At 44.0% G+C, this 18,706-nt stretch overlaps 2 protein-coding genes across 4 annotated transcripts in view; one reads left to right on the forward strand and one right to left on the reverse strand.

Annotated features, from left to right (window-relative positions):
* The window catches only part of strn3 (striatin, calmodulin binding protein 3), a 29,275-nt gene extending 17,059 nt beyond the window's left edge, over window positions 1-12,216 (forward strand). The window contains exons 2-16 of the mRNA XM_036954681.2: window positions 160-263; window positions 517-590; window positions 688-769; window positions 1,023-1,199; window positions 1,498-1,633; window positions 2,015-2,156; window positions 3,082-3,218; window positions 4,403-4,578; window positions 4,675-4,722; window positions 4,886-5,007; window positions 5,265-5,432; window positions 6,160-6,300; window positions 9,768-9,875; window positions 10,076-10,162; window positions 10,371-12,216. Of these exons, the coding sequence (XP_036810576.1) occupies window positions 160-263; window positions 517-590; window positions 688-769; window positions 1,023-1,199; window positions 1,498-1,633; window positions 2,015-2,156; window positions 3,082-3,218; window positions 4,403-4,578; window positions 4,675-4,722; window positions 4,886-5,007; window positions 5,265-5,432; window positions 6,160-6,300; window positions 9,768-9,875; window positions 10,076-10,162; window positions 10,371-10,540 (1,872 nt within the window). The 3' untranslated portion in view covers window positions 10,541-12,216. The remainder of the gene's footprint in view (window positions 1-159; window positions 264-516; window positions 591-687; window positions 770-1,022; window positions 1,200-1,497; window positions 1,634-2,014; window positions 2,157-3,081; window positions 3,219-4,402; window positions 4,579-4,674; window positions 4,723-4,885; window positions 5,008-5,264; window positions 5,433-6,159; window positions 6,301-9,767; window positions 9,876-10,075; window positions 10,163-10,370) is intronic.
* Window positions 12,217-12,277: 61 nt separating this feature from the next.
* coch (coagulation factor C homolog, cochlin (Limulus polyphemus)) lies at window positions 12,278-18,076 on the reverse strand. 3 transcript variants are annotated; one of them, XM_021573986.3, is made up of 12 exons: window positions 17,926-18,076; window positions 17,551-17,598; window positions 17,178-17,222; window positions 16,314-16,470; window positions 15,911-16,044; window positions 15,643-15,711; window positions 15,264-15,317; window positions 15,025-15,172; window positions 14,802-14,905; window positions 14,459-14,679; window positions 13,667-14,183; window positions 12,278-13,386 (listed from the first exon to the last, which is right to left on the reverse strand). In XM_021573986.3, exons 2-12 carry the CDS (start codon window positions 17,582-17,584, stop codon window positions 13,214-13,216), a joined length of 1,656 nt encoding a protein of 551 aa, XP_021429661.3. In that variant the 5' UTR covers window positions 17,585-17,598; window positions 17,926-18,076; the 3' UTR covers window positions 12,278-13,213. The 3 variants fall into 3 exon arrangements, with proteins under 3 accessions (XP_021429661.3, XP_021429660.3, XP_090067169.1); XM_021573985.3 differs by having other exon boundaries at window positions 17,921-18,060; XM_090211043.1 differs by having other exon boundaries at window positions 15,814-16,044; window positions 17,921-18,043.
* Window positions 18,077-18,706: the final 630 nt, after the last annotated feature.

The following is an 18,706-nucleotide window of genomic DNA, read 5'->3' on the forward strand; positions in this document are numbered from 1 at the left end:
CGCACTGCTTCTTGACACGCTGCTTGACACACTGATACGCCACAACAGATGACCTTAACATTTTGTAGAGCTTTTAAAGTTGTGAGTAAATTATTGGCTTTAACGGCAGAACCGTTCTCTTATAAAGGTTTTCTCCTTTCTTGTTTTGTTTTTTTTCAGGCTCGAATAGCATTCCTACAAGGAGAAAGGAAAGGTCAAGAGAATGTAAAGAATGATCTAGTTAGAAGAATAAAGATGTTAGAATATGCATTAAAGCAAGAAAGGTGAGTGTATCGCTTCTCTCTTTAACTTGAGGCAATAACTTTGATATATGGCCAAGTTCAATCTGTCTCATTGGCCATTTGCATGTACATTTTGTGTGTGACTGCAATCAGTGGAGGCTGCTGAGGGGAGGACGACTCCGTTCCAGCTATTACTATGAGCCGTCCTCCCCTCAGCAGCCTCCACTGACTGCAATGTAGAATTTATTATCTCATCACATTTACTAAACTCTTTCATTTGTCTTTTCTCTACCAGAGCAAAATACCATAAATTAAAATATGGAACAGAATTAAATCAAGGTGAAGTTAAGATGCCTAACTTTGAACCAGGTACGGACCTCTCCTGTCTCAACTGCTATAAAATGAAATGAATAGAATATGTTGACATACAGTGGTTTCGATAACTTTTCTTCCGTGAGGTTTGCAGAAGATACCAAAGACACAGAGGTCCCTGCTGTACCCCAGAACAGTCAGCTGACGTGGAAACAGGGCAGACAGCTCCTCAGACAGTGAGTACGCTAGCATTCTAACACGTTTATAGATCAAGATGAATTCCCATCAGGGTCTGTATTCATAGAGCGTCTCATCATGCTGATCAAGGACCAGGTCCCCCTAGTCCATGTAATCTTATTCCTTATGCTCTAAAATGTCAGACTGATCCTAGATCAGCATTCCTGCTCTGGGAAGCTTTAGGTACACGGGCCCAGGTTTCTTTAGCTAGCTAAGTCATTTGGATGTGTAATTCTGTTTCTGTCCCAACAGATATCTTCAGGAAGTAGGTTACACGGACACAATACTAGATGTGCGGTCTCAGAGAGTGCGTTCGTTACTGGGCCTATCCGGCTCGGAGCAGAACGGCTCTGTGGAAAACAAGAACCTGGAGCTGATCCTCAACGGAGGGGAGTCTCCAGCCAAACCAAAGGGACAAGATATGAAAAGGTAGTATGTTAGGCCTCATCTGATCCTGCACACTGCCAATCACTTCAGTGAAGATCCAACTGACACAATGTTCACTTTTCCTGACGAAACTGAAATCACACTCTCCACTTTTCTTGGCAACTTCCTAAATAGCAGATTTCTGATGGATTCTGCACACTGTGCCTCTGTGTGCTCAGAGCAGTATGCTCTGAATAGCATTAGCCACATCATCCATCCTGTTTCGTTTAATTTGCTAATGAAATCATTTGCAGTGTCGCCCGCATTGCTCTAAATAGTTGTTTTCAAACTGTTTTTCTAGGAATCCAGGAGACGTTCTGGAAACATTTAACTTCTTAGAAAACACAGACGACAGTGACGAAGATGACGATGAGGAGGGAGACCTGATGGAGGATATAGACAGCGGCAAACACACAATAAAAAAACACAAGATAAAGGTGAAGACCTCTTTGCTTCAGACGATGACATCTGAAGCCCCTTACTAGTGTTGTTGTAAATGTACTGCCAGTGTCAGCACTGTGTAAATGGGTGTAATAAATAATGGCTTGCTAAGAGCAATACTTGTCTCTTGACACTAGACTTGTATCCTCAGATCTGATTATGAATGTTGATAGTTATCAGGAGAGAACCTTTAAATGCCTGCTGTGTAAAAGAGTTCACCACACTTTAAAATTCGGTACATGAGCATGTGGAAGGAAAATACCAACCACCTTTTATTTGACAAGTATTGTTATTATATACAAGTATTGTATTAAGTGTGTACTGTATTTGATCCCAGTGTGCCAGACCTGGTGGCTGACTGTTTGTCCTCTGTCCAGGTTGGGAACGAGGGCCTGGCCTCTGACCTTCCAGACGATCCCGACACGGAGGAGGCTCTGAAGGAGTTTGACTTTCTGGTGAATGCCGAGGATGGAGAGGGAGCAGGGGAGGCCAGGAGTTCAGGGGATGGGACCGAATGGGGTAAGAGGGTATAACATATCTCCTGCTGAGAACTAGCCTATACCCCATTGTGTCCCCATTTTGGCATAAATGCAGCCATTTGTATCAATGAAAATGTAGATTTAGCCTGCATGGGTGTTGGGTAGAGGAACTGTGGCTTGGACAGCCCTTTGTGTGTGTGTGTGTGTGTGTGTGCCGGTGGTAGACATGTTTTCCTCTACCCATCTGTGGGCCAGTGGTAGACATGTTTTCCTCTACCCATCTGTGGGCCAGTGGTAGACATGTTTTCCTCTACCCATCTGTGGGCCAGTGGTAGATATAACTGAAATATTGAGTAGTGGAGCGTGTATTCTGATCTGCACCAAGAATGGCCTACCCTGTGCCATCTCAGTCACGCCAATGCTGCGTCAGCATTCCTCCTCACTTGTGCACAGGATATTCTGAGCCCCCCCCTGGCCCTGCCACACACCTCACTGCTGCTGCGTGCCCTGCTCACAATCCCAGCCTCTCGGTTCAGTCACACTACCCTCAGCACAACCCTCCACAGTGGCTGAGAGAGGGGGTTACATACAGAGCACCAGTCAGACCCGCTAGTAATGAAATTAACCCCATCCCACAGTGCTGGTCTTATTTTTCATGTGTTTTTTTTGCAAGGGGCCTAACTTGTGTAGTTGCTTCTCCTCTTTTGTCTGTTTAGGAAATTGTTTCATCGCATGTCTCATTGTTATTCACTCAAGGTTTTGACTTCTACCCAGTGAAATACTTTCTACTATGTTAGACATAAAAACCTTTCCGGCCATGTCACTAAGTCAATCCACTTAGTGTGTGCTCTGCAGTCTTGCCATGCGGGGGAATGTTTTCACACCCCACTGAGAGGCTGAGCTCTTTGTCTAGGTGTGGCCTGTATGTCGTTTACTAAACCTTCTCCTCTCTGTCCTATTCTTAGCCGAGCCCTTACCGTTTCCCTCAGGCGGGGGCAAGTCCTTTATCATTGGCTCTGATGACGTGTTGGAGAGTTTCCTGGGCCTGGGAGACCTGGCTGACCTCACCGTCTCCAACGATGAGGCTGACTACAGCTATGATGTAAGCAACTGTCAGCCCTGAACCATGACCCCCTGAACAGCACCGAACCCTCCTCTCCTCCTGTACCCCTCTCTCATCCTGTACCCCTCCCTGCCTCTCTCTCTCCTCCTGTACCCCTCCCTGCCCTGCCTCTCTCCTCCTGTACCCCTCCCTGCCTCTCCTCCTGAACCCTCCCTGAACACCTCTCCTCCTGTACCCCTCCCTGCCTCTCTCTCCTCCTGAACCCTTATCTCCTCCTGTACCCCTCTCTCCTCCTGTACCCCTCCCTGCCTCTCTCTCTCCTCCTGTACCCCTCTCTCTTCCTGTACTCCTGTACCCCTCTCTCCTCCTGTACCCCTCCCTGCCTCTCTCTCTCTCCTCCTGAACCCTCCCTGAACCTCTCTCCTCCTGTACCCCTCCCTGCCTCTCTCTTCCTGAACCCTTCTCTCCTCCTGTACCCCTCCCTGCCTCTCTCTCCTCCTGAACCCTTCTCTCCTCCTGTACCCCTCCCTGCTTCTCTCTCCTCTCCTGTACCCTTCTCTCCTCCTGTACCCCTCCTGTACCCTCTCTCCTCCTGTACCCCTCCTGTACCCCTCTCTCCTCCTGTACCCTCCCTGCCTCTCTCCTCCTGAACCCTTCTCTCCTTCTGTACCCCTCCCTGCCTCTCTCTCCTCCTGAACCCTTCTCTCCTCCTGAACCCTTCTCTCCTCCTGTACCCGTCTCTCCTCCTGAACCCTCCCTGAACCTCTCTCCTCCTCCTCCTGAACCCTTCTGTCCTCCTGTACCCCTCTTTCCTCCTGTACCCCTCCCTGCCTCTCTCTCTCCTCCTGAACCCTCCCTGCCTCTCTCTCTCCTCCTGAACCCTAACTGAACCTCTCTCCTCCTGTACCCCTCCCTGCCTCTCTCCTCCTGAACCCTCCCTGAACCTCTCTCCTCCGCCTCAACCACCTCACGCATGCCCACAAAGCGTTGAGAGAGCGGAAGGTTCTCTAGCTTTGACAATTGGTCAGAATGACATGTGTTCATTAGGGGCTTCATTAGGAAGTGGAGGGGCTTGCCGTGCTCAAGTAGTCCTAGTGCGTTACATCCTCCAGTGCTGTTAGCCCCCCCTAGCTAACTCACCACCAACCTGTCTCTATTTTTCACTCCACAGTTGTTTAAAGTTGCTGTTCTCTTTTCCTCCCCTGTCCGGTGTCTATTTTTAGCTGCCAGCCAATAAGGACACGTTCAGGAAGACGTGGAATCCCAAGTACACCCTGCGCAGCCACTTTGACGGGGTCAGGGCTCTGGCCTTCCATCCTGTAGAGCCTGTCCTGGTCACCGTGTCTGAGGACCACACACTCAAACTGTGGAACCTACAGAAGACCGTACCTGCCAAAAAGTACACACACTGTTGGATATCTTGTCATTATGGAATGTCTCATTAAATAAAATCGGTCCGAGAAACCTTTTTTAAAGAACTTTGTTTCTTCTTTAGAAGTGCCTATTTCGATGTGGAGCCCATTTACACATTCAGAGCCCATGTGTAAGTATCTAATAACCAGAAGGAACTGTGGTCATTGTTTATAATAATACGATAAAACCATTTTCAATCAGTCAGGAAAAACTGTTTTGTATATGGCTTTCTCTCACGGTGTAAGCAATTGTTATGAAATGTCACCTTTCTGATACGCCTTTCCTCTCCTCAGTGGGCCTGTGCTGTCCCTGGCTATGACCTCCAGTGGAGAGCAGTGTTACAGTGGAGGGATTGACCACACAATACAGTGGTGGAACATCCCCAGCTCCAACGTGGACCCTTATGACACCTACGGTAAGGTTGACACATCCTCAGCCCCTCTTTAGCGTGGCCAATGTATCTGTCTAGCCTCTGTGCCTTCAGACATTGACCACAGTAACAGAAGTCAGGAATACTTTAATTCGGCCATCATATTATTTGAATTGATGAGTCGACTTCTATTTTCTATCCCCTCATTTTATTCCAATCGCACCCTTGTGTAATCAAAGAGCTGTTTTTCCTCCCTTATTGTATGGGTATCACTGACCCTGTCCCCTCCTCCAACACCTCAGACCCCAGCGTCCTGGCTGGAACCTGGCTGGGCCACACTGACGCTGTGTGGGGGCTGGCCTACAGTGGCATCAAGAACCGCCTGCTGTCCTGCTCCGCAGACGGAACCGTCAAGCTGTGGAACCCCCAGGAGAAGAACCCATGCATCAGCACTTACAACGCAGAGAAAGGTGAGGACACAGGACATAGAAGTAGGCTTAGAACACAGGACATAGAAGTAGGCTTAGAACACAGGACATAGAAGTAGGCTTAGAACACAGGACATAGAAGTAGGCTTAGAACACAGGACACAGAAGTAGGCTTAGAACAGCATTACATTATTAAGGCCCAATAGCTTACTGATGTCCATTTCTCTTACGCCTTGATCATGCTGACAGCGTCATTGTGTTTTGGTACACCAGAAGTACATTCATTTCCAATGGAACTCTGCGTTTGCCTTTAGCGTTGCAGAGGCAGTGCGTTCTGTATGGCTCGTACGTTGGATTGATCAAACTGTGTGCGTAGATGGCTTGACAGAAATGGTAGCAGAAGGTGAATGATGAACTTTCGTTGCGCACCTATCCAGATGACGCTGTAGGTTTGATCGAGGCGTTTGAACAAAGTTGGAGTAAAAAGTAATTGTAAATGACAAGTGAATTTTATATCAGATCTTTCATCTGCTCCCTTCATCTAAGAGAGCTCCATTTGGTAAGAATAGATTTGACAGCCATACAATCCAAATGCTACGCACTTTAACTTCCCCAGTAGTGTGGGGAGCTCATTTTTCACACGGACATAACATGACAATGGCACTTGACTGCGGCCCTGTGTCAAGTGGCCAAGGTCGGACAGTGGAGGTGCAAAAAGGCTCTTCAACTGGTGCGTGTGTGTGCGTGTGTGTGTGTGTGTGTGTGACAGAACACGGCATCCCCACGGCGGTGGACTTCAATGGCTGTGACCCCGCCCACATGGTGGCGTCCTTCAACACGGGCAACGCTGTGATCTATGACCTGGAGACGTCCCAGGCTGCCGTGGTGTTCGCCGGTCAGGGGGAGAACAGTAAGTCTATTGCACCTATCATTTAGCAGCAGGACTACAACAACCCTAGACCAGAGCCTTTCATCATATAGCAGCAGGACTACAACAACCCTAGACCAGAGCCTTTCATCATATAGCAGCAGGACTACAACGACCCTAGACCAGAGCCTTTCATCATTTAGCAGCAGGACTACAACGACCCTAGACCAGAGCCTTTCGTCATTTAGCAGGAGGACTACAACAACCCTAGACCAGAGCCTTTCATCATATAGCAGGAGGACTACAACAACCCTAGACCAGAGCCTTTCATCATTTAGCAGGAGGACTACAACGACCCTAGACCGGAGCCTTTCATAATTTAGCAGGAGGACTACAACAACCCTAGACCAGAGCCTTTCATCATTTAGCAGGAGGACTACAACAACCCTAGACCAGAGCCTTTCAACACAACCAGGGAGACTATGGGCCATAAGCTCAGTTAGAAAGGGGAGAACATATAGAATGACTTACTGGATTACATTTTCTATGGGGAGTTTGGGTATACAGAAACATGTTATGGGGAGTTCGGGTATACAGAAACATGTGATGGGGAGTTTGGGTATACAGAAACATGTGATGGGGAGTTTGGGTATACAGAAACATGTTATGGGGAGTTTGGGTATACAGAAACATGTTATGGGGAGTTTGGGTATACAGAAACATCTTATGGGGAGTTTGGGTATTTAGAAACATGTTATGGGGAGTTTGGGTATACAGAAACATGTTATGGGGAGTTTGGGTATACAGAAACATGTTATGGGGAGTTTGGGTATACAGAAACATGTTATGGGGAGTTTGGGTATTTAGAAACATGTTATGGGGAGTTTGGGTATTTAGAAACATGTTATGGGGAGTTTGGGTATACAGAAACATGTTATGGGGAGTTTGGGTATACAGAAACATGTTATGGGGAGTTCGGGTATTTAGAAACATGTTATGGGGAGTTTGGGTATACAGAAACATGTTATGGGGAGTTTGGGTATACAGAAATATGTTATGGGGAGTTTGGGTATACAGAAACATGTTATGGGGAGTTTGGGTATTTAGAAACATGTTATGGGGAGTTTGGGTATACAGAAACATGTTATGGGGAGTTTGGGTATACAGAAACATGTTATGGGGAGTTTGGGTATTTAGAAACATGTTATGGGGAGTTTGGGTATACAGAAACATGTTATGGGGAGTTTGGGTATACAGAAACATGTTATGGGGAGTTTGGGTATTTAGAAACATGTTATGGGGAGTTTGGGTATACAGAAACATGTTATGGGGAGTTTGGGTATACAGAAACATGTGATGTGGAGTTTGGGTATACAGAAACATGTTATGGGGAGTTTGGGTATACAGAAACATGTTATGGGGAGTTTGGGTATTTAGAAACATGTTATGGGGAGTTTGGGTATTTAGAAACATGTTATGGGGAGTTTGGGTATTTAGAAACATGTTATGGGGAGTTTGGGTATACAGAAACATGTTATGGGGAGTTTGGGTATACAGAAACATGTTATGGGGAGTTTGGGTATACAGAAACATGTTATGGGGAGTTTGGGTATTTAGAAACATGTTATGGGGAGTTTGGGTATACAGAAACATGTTATGGGGAGTTTGGGTATACAGAAACATGTTATGGGGAGTTTGGGTATTTAGAAACATGTTATGGGGAGTTTGGGTATTTAGAAACATGTTATGGGGAGTTTGGGTATACAGAAACATGTTATGGGGAGTTTGGGTATACAGAAATATGTTATGGGGAGTTTGGGTATTTAGAAACATGTTATGGGGAGTTTGGGTATACAGAAACATGTTATGGGGAGTTTGGGTATACAGAAATATGTTATGGGGAGTTCGGGTATACAGAAACATGTTATGGGGAGTTTGGGTATACAGAAACATGTTATGGGGAGTTTGGGTATACAGAAACATGTTATGGGGAGTTTGGGTATACAGAAACATGTTATGGGGAGTTTGGGTATTTAGAAACATGTTATGGGGAGTTTGGGTATACAGAAACATGTTATGGGGAGTTTGGGTATACAGAAACATGTGATGGGGAGTTTGGGTATTTAGAAACATGTTATGGGGAGTTTGGGTATACAGAAACATGTTATGGGGAGTTTGGGTATACAGAAACATGTTATGGGGAGTTTGGGTATACAGAAACATGTTATGGGGAGTTCGGGTATACAGAAACATGTGATGGGGAGTTTGGGTATTTAGAAACATGTTATGGGGAGTTTGGGTATACAGAAACATGTTATGGGGAGTTTGGGTATTTAGAAACATGTTATGGGGAGTTTGGGTATTTAGAAACATGTTATGGGGAGTTTGGGTATACAGAAACATGTTATGGGGAGTTTGGGTATTTAGAAACATGTTATGGGGAGTTTGGGTATTTAGAAACATGTTATGGGGAGTTTGGGTATTTAGAAACATGTTATGGGGAGTTTGGGTATACAGAAACATGTGATGGGGAGTTTGGGTATACAGAAACATGTTATGGGGAGTTTGGGTATACAGAAACATGTGATGGGGAGTTTGGGTATTTAGAAACATGTTATGGGGAGTTTGGGTATACAGAAACATGTTATGGGGAGTTTGGGTATTTAGAAACATGTTATGGGGAGTTTGGGTATTTAGAAACATGTTATGGGGAGTTTGGGTATTTAGAAACATGTTATGGGGAGTTTGGGTATACAGAAACATGTGATGGGGAGTTTGGGTATACAGAAACATGTTATGGGGAGTTTGGGTATACAGAAACATGTTATGGGGAGTTTGGGTATTTAGAAACATGTTATGGGGAGTTTGGGTATACAGAAACATGTTATGGGGAGTTTGGGTATACAGAAACATGTGATGGGGAGTTTGGGTATTTAGAAACATGTTATGGGGAGTTCGGGTATACAGAAACATGTGATGGGGAGTTTGGGTATACAGAAACATGTGATGGGGAGTTTGGGTATACAGAAACATGTTATGGGGAGTTTGGGTATACAGAAACATGTTATGGGGAGTTTGGGTATTTAGAAACATGTTATGGGGAGTTTGGGTATACAGAAACATGTTATGGGGAGTTTGGGTATACAGAAACATGTGATGGGGAGTTTGGGTATTTAGAAACATGTTATGGGGAGTTTGGGTATACAGAAACATGTGATGGGGAGTTTGGGTATTTAGAAACATGTTATGGGGAGTTTGGGTATACAGAATATCAGAAAAATGAAAAATCAGAAAAATGTGAAAATCAAGTAAATACTGGGTAACATTATAAATAAGACTCTGAATAATTTTAACTGCTAATGATATGTTTGCTTTTTCCTCTTTATATAGATATCTCATATATCCTAGACTACTAACTTTGTACACAGTTTTAATGGTCTGTCCTCATTTCAGGTGTTGTATTAATAGTGACTGTGTTGTGACCCATTCTCTCACCTGTGTGTTTTCAGCTCTGCCTGGAGCCAACCACATCAACAAGGTAGTGAGTCACCCCACCCTGCCTGTCACCATCACGGCCCATGAGGACAGGGACATCAAGTTCTTTGACAATAAATCAGGTACGTGAACAGAGGAGTACACAGTGTTCAGCTAGCTACTCTGACTGACTGACTGACTAGCTCAGTGAATCAGAGCCTAGATGAGAGAATGACTAAGACCAGTCATATATAGAGAGTTGGGACTGTTTTGTACATGTTCTGTAATCTGTCTGTCTGCCATATCTCTGTACTGACCTGTGTATGTCTGTCCTGTTGTGTAGGTAAAGTGATCCATGCGATGGTGGCCCACCTGGATGCTGTCACCAGCCTGGCTGTGGACCCCAACGGGATCTACCTGATGTCAGGAAGTAAGTACAAGCAACGTAGCTGTGGGGAATTTTTAAAAGGCAGCATTCGATGGTCACCAGCTTACTGGTTCTGATTCCAAGACTAGTATCAATATTCTTCTACACATTTGTATCCTATGACAACACACTCATGTAAAATTCAGGTCGTGCTGATATCCAGAGAGAACATTGCTGATCCTACCTTCCTTTCCTTGTTCCTCCTCCGTAGGCCACGACTGTTCAATCCGCCTGTGGAACCTGGACAGTAAGACCTGTGTGCAGGAGATCACTGCCCACCGCATGAAGTCGGACGAGTCCATCTATGACGTTGCCTTCCACCCGTCTAAGGCATACATAGCAAGTGCGGGGGCCGACGCCCTGGCCAAAGTATTTGTGTAGTAGACAAGCTCTGCTCTGCCAGACTGAGCTGAGCGTGTAGACACAAAGAAAGAATAGACTGCTTCACTGCCTTGTGTAACAAGAGTAGCATTTTATGACACTACATTGACGCTGCCTCCCTCCATCCCTATTGAACTCTACACTTGACAGAAACCAGGTGCCAAGGGGACTTATGCCAGGCATGGTGAGTGGAGGAGCGACCAATCAGTTGTCTGTTTTCAAACACAAAAAAACATTTAACTGTAATTTACTGTAAGTTAAAAGCTGGAGTTAAACAAGCCAGTGTATGTAGCCTTTTGACTAGGTTTGAGCTGAGCTAAGATCTGTCCTGTAGGTATACTTCAGTGACCATGGACGGAGTGGCTGTCGTATGCGTCAGACAGTGGGCCGAGAGAGAGCGAGGTCGGGACTGGGTCACGTCTTTTAATCTGATTCACACAACTGGGCTGACCCCGACCATACTGAATTGGCTTAGATATGATCTTTTCACATTGTTCTTTTCACCACGTTTCCAGTGACTATGGTGGATTTGTGACCAGGCCAGTACATCTCAGCTTGGCTCGGTTTATCTCGCTAGTGTGAAAAGGGTATTTAACGAGACTTGGCCACAGCCCCTGGTGGGCCGACCGGGAGACCCTGCGGCGTGGATTCAGTTCACGCTAAACACGAGTCACAGGCGTCCCCTCAACAACCATGTAGCGAGAGAAAAATAATATGAATTGAAATATGTCAATCAACTTTAGCATAGGTTACATGACATTTTTGTGTAAAAAAAAATATAGTTTTTATAATCCTTTTTATATAAATATAGTCTGTCATAACAGCACTGAAAAAATAGTTTGTTTAAAAAAAAAAGCAATATTTATTCCTGGTTTGAACCCTTCATCACAGCTCATGCTGTCCCCTACAACACTGATCTGACTTATTTTCCCCGTCACAGAAAACTCGTTGATCTCGCCCTTCCTAACCCTAGGATGCTATCTCTTACATTGCTTTGACACCGTCAGGTCACGGAAGTAAAGACTAGGACTAAAAGAAGCCCATTTTAATGGCTTCCTGAGAGCTCTTTTTAAATAAACTGCAGCATCCTATCACTATGTGATATTTTTGTACACCTTACTGTATTTGAGTTTATTTATCACAGGTTATTAGACATCTTAATAGTATTTATTTCACTTTCTGTTAGTCTTATCCGTTCAACTACAGACATGGCCCAAGGATCTCTAAGATTGGGCTCTCAAGTGAAACATATAAAATGCAATCTGATGTCAGTCTGAGGTATACGTTTGCCTTATTCTGTTAAATCACTGCTTTGAAGCAAGCATGGAGTGTAACTGTTTCTTTATTAAGGGATTGGAATAGCAAACGTAAGATTAATCACGACTCAATGTTTTGTTTGGTTGTACTATTTTCCTTTTATCTTGCAGAACTGTTTTCAAACGTACGGTGTAGCTAAGACTGTTTTGTTTCTGTCATGCATGATTAATACAATCGTCTTTTTTTCTAGACTTCCAAAAAAAGGTTCTGATCAGTTTGCGAATGTTGATGTTTTGTAAGGTTTTTGATTTACAAACTATGAATCAGCAGATTTTAAAGATTGTACCACATTCAACAGTTCAAAAGTAATGTATATAAAATGTCTATTATAAATATTAAATGGTGTAGCTGTACATAAAGTTTGTTGTGTTTTCTGCATGTAATATAGTTTGCATGATAAACACATCTATTGAAAAGTTGTAAAACAAAAACACTTCTTTATTGAAAGAAAAAAGAAAAGTAATAAATATAGAATCAACCAGAATCATAAAAAAAAATGTAATTTATAAAGTACAGGTCAACATGCAAATGTACTATAAGTATGGTACAGTATACAAGGGAAACTGGCTTTGGGAAAGCGTTCTGTTGTAGGTAACATAGAAGCTTAGCAGTTGTGGCCTAGGAAAGAATGGTACTTTTATTCCCTAAATATCATCCCTTACCTTTTAACTAACATACATATGACTACAAGCCATATCAAGCAGAGAAGTGATAACTGTATAGTTGAGGGTGAAAGCGAAGGAATACCTTGGTCTCTAGGCAACATGTTTCTGTGCTTTTTGGTTTGCCTGCTTTGGATTGTTCAAGAAATACAAACTACCTTAACGTATTTCACTATAGTTACGATACACATTGGATAAAACATGAATAGTGCAAACTAGTCACATCTTGAGAACCTATGAATGAATATGGTCTATTATTGAGAATAATGATATCATACTAGTTGAGTAAGGTAATATCCAACTTGATGATCTATGAGTTTTCTGAGAACTCGTGAACCTACAATGCTATTGCCTTGTTAGCTTCTGCTGTACTCTGGTTGTGTTGAACAGTGACTAGCACTATTTTTTTACGGTATTGTTTGTGTTTGCACTGGTATTTAATAGAAAATAATTTGGTAAAACTGATTCCTACTTTGAAGAATTCAACACAATTTACAACCGCCGAGTGGCACTTGATTGAATGAATCCCAAAGAAACAATCAAGTAATTTATAGGTTATTACTATGTAGTAACCATTTTATTTCTCAGTAAATACCTGGTAATTTCTGTACTGTAAAATAAAGTGCCATCTAGATGTTTCCTGTCTTGCTGGGGTTTTCAGCAAGCCCAAACAGCTTCTCTCTGCTACCTCTCCCTAGTTGGCCTCAGTGAAGTCCCTGCAGATGCCCCTTACAAGGGGCTGCTGGAACTGCTGCAGGCCAGTGAACTCCCTGGTGAAGAATGTGTGGCTATCCTTGGGCTCTGACGCCATAGTTTGCAGGTCATCCATTGGAGCCCAGGCCACCCCCACAGAGTAGATGGTGATCCCTGTAGAAGAGGGGGGAGAGATGAGATCAAACGAGTGCTGTGATTCGAAGTGATTGGAATAGGAAGAGCATCATCTAAGAAATCTGATAGTTCAGTGTGATGATGTTATAGCTGCGGTCATTGTCGCTAAAACCTATTTCTCTACTAATAGCACTCAATGTGACATAACATTTCAGCTCAGCTGTTTTTTTACGTCATACAAACATATTTTGATTTTGATCTTGTTCTACATGCTAGCCCGACACAAGGCAATACTTTTGCCAAAAAGGAATCCACACACCTTCCTTCTGGGCGGCCAGGGCCGGCCCTCTGACGTCATCGTAGGACTGTCCGTCAGTGACCACTATGAGGAAGTTCCTCCCAGGGCCAGCCTTGCGGGCCAGGAACAGGTTCTGGGTAGCGTAGGCAACGGCGTCTCCCGTGGCCGTGCCCCCACTCATGTAGGGGATCCCCTGCAAGGCCCTGAGGGCATCATCTTTCACTGGGTAGTCGTACATGTTAAACTCCATCCGCTGGTCATAGGTGAACTGGACTGCCCCAACACGTGACCCTATGTCTGAGATGTCGAAGCTACGGGCCACGGAGGTAATGAAGTCCAAGATCAGGCGGAAGTTCCCCTCCCCGACGCTGCTGGAGCCGTCAATGAGGAAGCCCAGGTTGACCGAGTTGTAGCAGGTCTTGGAGCAGAGGAGCTGGTCCACTGAGCACAACTTCTGGGCCAGGGGCTTCACATGCTTGGTGGTGCCGAACCAACTGGGTATGGCGTATGTGAAGTAGCCGTTGTCCTTGCACACTGCCTGGCATGGCACACACAAACACAGTCAGTCAGTGACATATCATCATGTAGATTAGAACACAACAGATATGGCTGGATACTGTAAGTGATGACATCACTGTGATATAGGCCGGTGAATTGATCTTTGCATGACAGTATGTGGTGCCCAGCAAAATCTGCTAACGATTATGGGTAGGGCCAGAACATCATATATCTTTCAAACCACTAAAGTAGAACAGGATGCAGCCAATAAGACAGAGTACCACAGAGTCACGTGTCTCTTGGCTCCCTGCTCACCTTCTTCATGTAGTCCTTGTCTCTGACCATGCCTAGCTCCTCCAGGGCAGGCTTGGCCACTGGCACCAGGAACACGTTGATACCAGACTCTCTGGCCAGCACGGCCGCATCTTCCAGCTCGTCTGAGGGCCAGCCATCTATAAACACCACTATGACCCTGGGGTGACCTCTCCTCACCCCAGTCTGGAAGAAGGACTCCACCGTGTGCATGATGGCCTTACCTGTGGGGACCAGACAGACAGCATGGTCTCAGATGAGCTTTGTTGGGAATCCCCACTACATTTGGCATGCAAATCCATCATGTGGTACTATGTGTATACCAGCAATAAAAATCAGTAAGAACCTGTGTTAGTGTTGCCTCCCAGGTATGCTACCTCTTTGATGGCAAACACCACATCTTTGGGTTGAGTATAGTTAGTCAGGAGAAATTCTGTCCGAGGTGTGTCACTGGAAGGACAAGAGCTCTGTGTTAGCTTCATACAATACTGTACTGTTTTGCTATGGAAGTTAGTGGCTAAATGATTTTTAAAAAATGTGCTAACTGATCACCAAATGAACTGACTCACCTAGCTTGCACCACACCAACATGTGGTCCATTCGGTCCAATCCTTAGCATCACCGCTAACTTGCTGATGAAGTTCTTCTGAAGGTTGAAGCGACGCTGCCCAATGTTGTTGCTGCTATCCAGCAGCAGGGCTATCTCCATCTGGCAGTCTGGAAGGAGAGAGCAAGACGTGGGCATTCTGGAAGCAAAATAAAAATGTTCGACACAATCAAAGCAAAGCACAACATGACACAAACATACCTCTATTTCCTCCTGTAGTCATTTTCTTCACCGGCTTCTTTAATGTTTTCTTCACTGCAAGACAGACGGGCTCTGGTTACGGCATGTGGTGCTCGTACATGTTAAGAGTTTCAATAAAAATACCCGTATCTGTAATGTAAATAAGGAAGACGGGTATCTCTGTGGAATACGTCATGGTAGCTCTGGAGGGTCTGAAAACAGAACCATTTAGTAATGAAGATATCAAGCAATGGTACTTTTGGATACGTAGTCAGCACTGAAATTCAACTTCTAGTCAGGTATGAGGACCAAGAGAGGATGTGTCCATAAAATATAATGCGTATCCCATGTAGTATTGGTGACCATCATGTGCAGTTTAATCTACATGTTAGAATTGTACCTGGTCCTGGTGCAGGGAGGACAGTTGTGGCTATCTGGGAGGACACCTCCTGGGGCACATGAACAGATTCTGACAACAAAGAGTCAGATGTTTTATCAAAACGTGTCATTAAGGAAAAATCACTTCATTGCAAATCGTTCAAAAACATCAACATTGAATATGATTAAATACCATTCGAGTCATTCTTCATGCCTACTCAGCCTTCGAGTCACATTTTCCCCTGTGGAATGTACAATATTAAACATGTTTGGTATTTGGCGCCACCTACGGGCCACAGTGAATGATGCGGTCCACCTGGACAGGGCCTGAGATTGGACTCCATGGGAGTAGGAGCCGAGGTAGTTCTGTATGCCTTGCAGTTTGTGGACCTTCACTGGTCCCCCCGAGGACCTTATCACCCCCCTGAGAAAAGTGGTCAAATACAGTGAAAAATGTAAATGAGTAGTAAGCGGCCCGTCACTGCAAACTTTGAGGGAAGGGAAGATAGATGAAGAATGCAGATGCTGCAGAAGCTATACTGACTCTCTCTGTACATCAATACTCGTTGAGAAAGAAAAGAAGGGGATTGAGGTGAAACTTTATAGCATGTGCATTAGCCAAACATTATCCCTCTCCTGGCCTACACAAAGCCTCTTATTCTTAGCCCTGCTATTGATCTCCTCCAGCCTTACTGGTGCACGGCTGCGCCACACACGCTGGACACGGCGGCGTACACCCGAGAACCAAACACAGACACCCTCCAGAGGGTGCAGTTAGGCGGACAGAGGACCAACTGCTTCTCCTCCGTCAGATCTGCCCCACGGGTCGTACAGGTGATGGGGGTGGTAACTGAGACAGAAAGAGAGAGATAGAGCGAGAGAATAAATGAAGAATACTGCCTGCACTCTGTGTGTTTTCTGCCAGGTAGCCTATACCTATTCGTTTGGTATGGCTTTCCCTTCCTCGGAGCCACAACTCGATACCAAAGCCTGCAGGCTATAATAGAGAACAACTCTGAAGACAAAATACCCTCAGTCACACCTCTACGTTAATTACATTTTGAAGAAAAATCATAAACGTTACCGTTTGCTTTTGAGGAATTTCTTCCAAATCAAACAGAGACTGGGCTTACCGTTGAACATGTCTCTGAGCCAAAGGCCACAAGGCTCGAGCAGTGGCTCTCAACAATAACATCCTGACACTTCTGCCTTAATGAAATAAGTATCATATTTGGTTTGGGAGTCTTCCAAGTAAAACTGACTGGTTAACAAACTAAATAAATCCACTGATACAACACCATCAAATATATATTTTTCTCCACATACAGCAGCTACTGTTCATCAATAAACTCTCACATTTTTAAATATTTGACTATCTTGCTGAGCTGTGCAGTTCTCAACTGTCTCTCTGTGGGACTACGTTGGATCAAATTAAGATGTGCGACATTAATGAACACATTGTTAATTCCCAGAATACTAGTAGTATCACACCTACAGTCTCTCATCTGCCTAATATTGACAGAGGGAAAAAAAACAATGTGTTTATGAGATACTAACCACTTGAGTCAGATCCAGATGCTCTGCATGTCAGAGACAGAATGCCTGTGGGAATTAAACAAAGTGATCATTGAAGCTTTGACAATAATGTCAAAGTTCACTCAATAACATTGAATATGCATTCATGAAATCTTAGTTACACATTATAGTTCATTACACATAAAGCTTTGACATATATATATTTTTTGCACAGTACTAATTTCATCATTATGACAAAACTCTACAATGCCTTTTTGATCAGATATGACCGTTTTTGAATTATTCCATTCCATTGTTATTTTAAGTGAAACCGAAAAAGACATTTCCTAGACAACTCATACAAGGTAGATGATGTGGCACATTTAGTGTGTCAATTGCACCAACCAGTGCTTACCTAACAGGTGTAGAACAGCAAACAAAATTGGCATGATGACCCAAACACCTACAATGTAATAAGCAACCAGGAAAACATTTTACATTTCTTCAACAATTAGAGATATACAATTACTAGTAGTTGATAAGACGAAACGCACAAGAAAAAAGCACATCAACTAACAATGCAATAAGACAGGTTTTAAGTTTTTGGTTATCAATTCATAGAAAAGTATGCCACTTTTATTTAGACAAGTTAGATATCTGCAGCTTGGACGATGTTCAGTCATGCGTTTAACACAACAGAGCATCTCTGTCTCTATGGGATTAAAGCTGAAAGAAAGTATGAAAACACATTCATTACAGCCCCCCCCCCCCACACACACACACACCTTACAGACAATTTGTAGAATACGGTTTCCTTGAGATCTAAGATTCCATATGGCAAATTCTTGCAGGGGGAAGGAAAAAGGTGCTATTCATTGGAAGTGTGTAGTATTCCTGGGATCACATCTGAACCTCCAGAGAGAGCTGGCTCCTTAAATAATGTCCTCAAACTTCCCAGTCATCTCCCAGTGACATCAGAGGAGGAGGGGTCTACTAGAGACCCGCGTTCAACCTGAGAAGGGTCATCTGAACCAAGCAGCCAGGACAATAAGGTGGCCTCAAAATTAGCCAGAAATTAAATAGGAGTCAAAGAAAGTGAGGTTGATGTGATGATTGCAGGTACCGTGTTAGAATATAAGGCAGATTAAGAAATCAAAGTAATTAAACATAACAGTAGAAGACTGATCATATTGTACCAGACAAATACTACGGGGATCACATATACTGAAACATCTGCATTCAATTTTGTAAATTGCTTTGGATAAAAGTGTCTGACAATTGGCATAAAGACTCACTGCAATCTATGCTGCCATGTGCTTTGGTGACCACGTTTCGATCCTCAGGTCTTCACCTACTTCTAGAAGCTAGTATGTACAGTACTGTCAGAAAGTATTCACACCCCTTGACTTTTCCCACATTTTGTTGTGTTACAACCTGAATTTTAAATGGATTCAATTGAGATGTTTTGTCACTGGCCTACACACAATAACCCATGATGTCAAAGTGGAATGTTTCTTTTTGAGCTGAAATGTATTGAGTCAATAAGTATTCAACCCCTTTGTTATGGGAAT

Source organism: Oncorhynchus mykiss, chromosome 19 (assembly GCF_057628025.1).
Source record: "Oncorhynchus mykiss isolate SJ-2025 chromosome 19, ASM5762802v1, whole genome shotgun sequence".
In the NCBI taxonomy this organism is placed as follows: domain Eukaryota; kingdom Metazoa; phylum Chordata; class Actinopteri; order Salmoniformes; family Salmonidae; genus Oncorhynchus; species Oncorhynchus mykiss.

What these genes read in the sequence shown, in the direction of transcription:
- coch (XM_021573986.3), bottom strand. Translation starts at nt 17,584, where the DNA reads ATGCCAATTTTGTTTGCTGTTCTACACCTGTTAG. An exon ending in TGCTGTTCTACACCTGTTAG is followed by an intron (nt 17,223 to 17,550) that starts GTAAGCACTGGT and finishes TAATTCCCACAG; the next exon opens with GCATTCTGTCTCTGACATGC. An exon ending in CGCATCATTCACTGTGGCCC is followed by an intron (nt 15,712 to 15,910) that starts GTAGGTGGCGCC and finishes CTTTGTTGTCAG; the next exon opens with AATCTGTTCATGTGCCCCAG.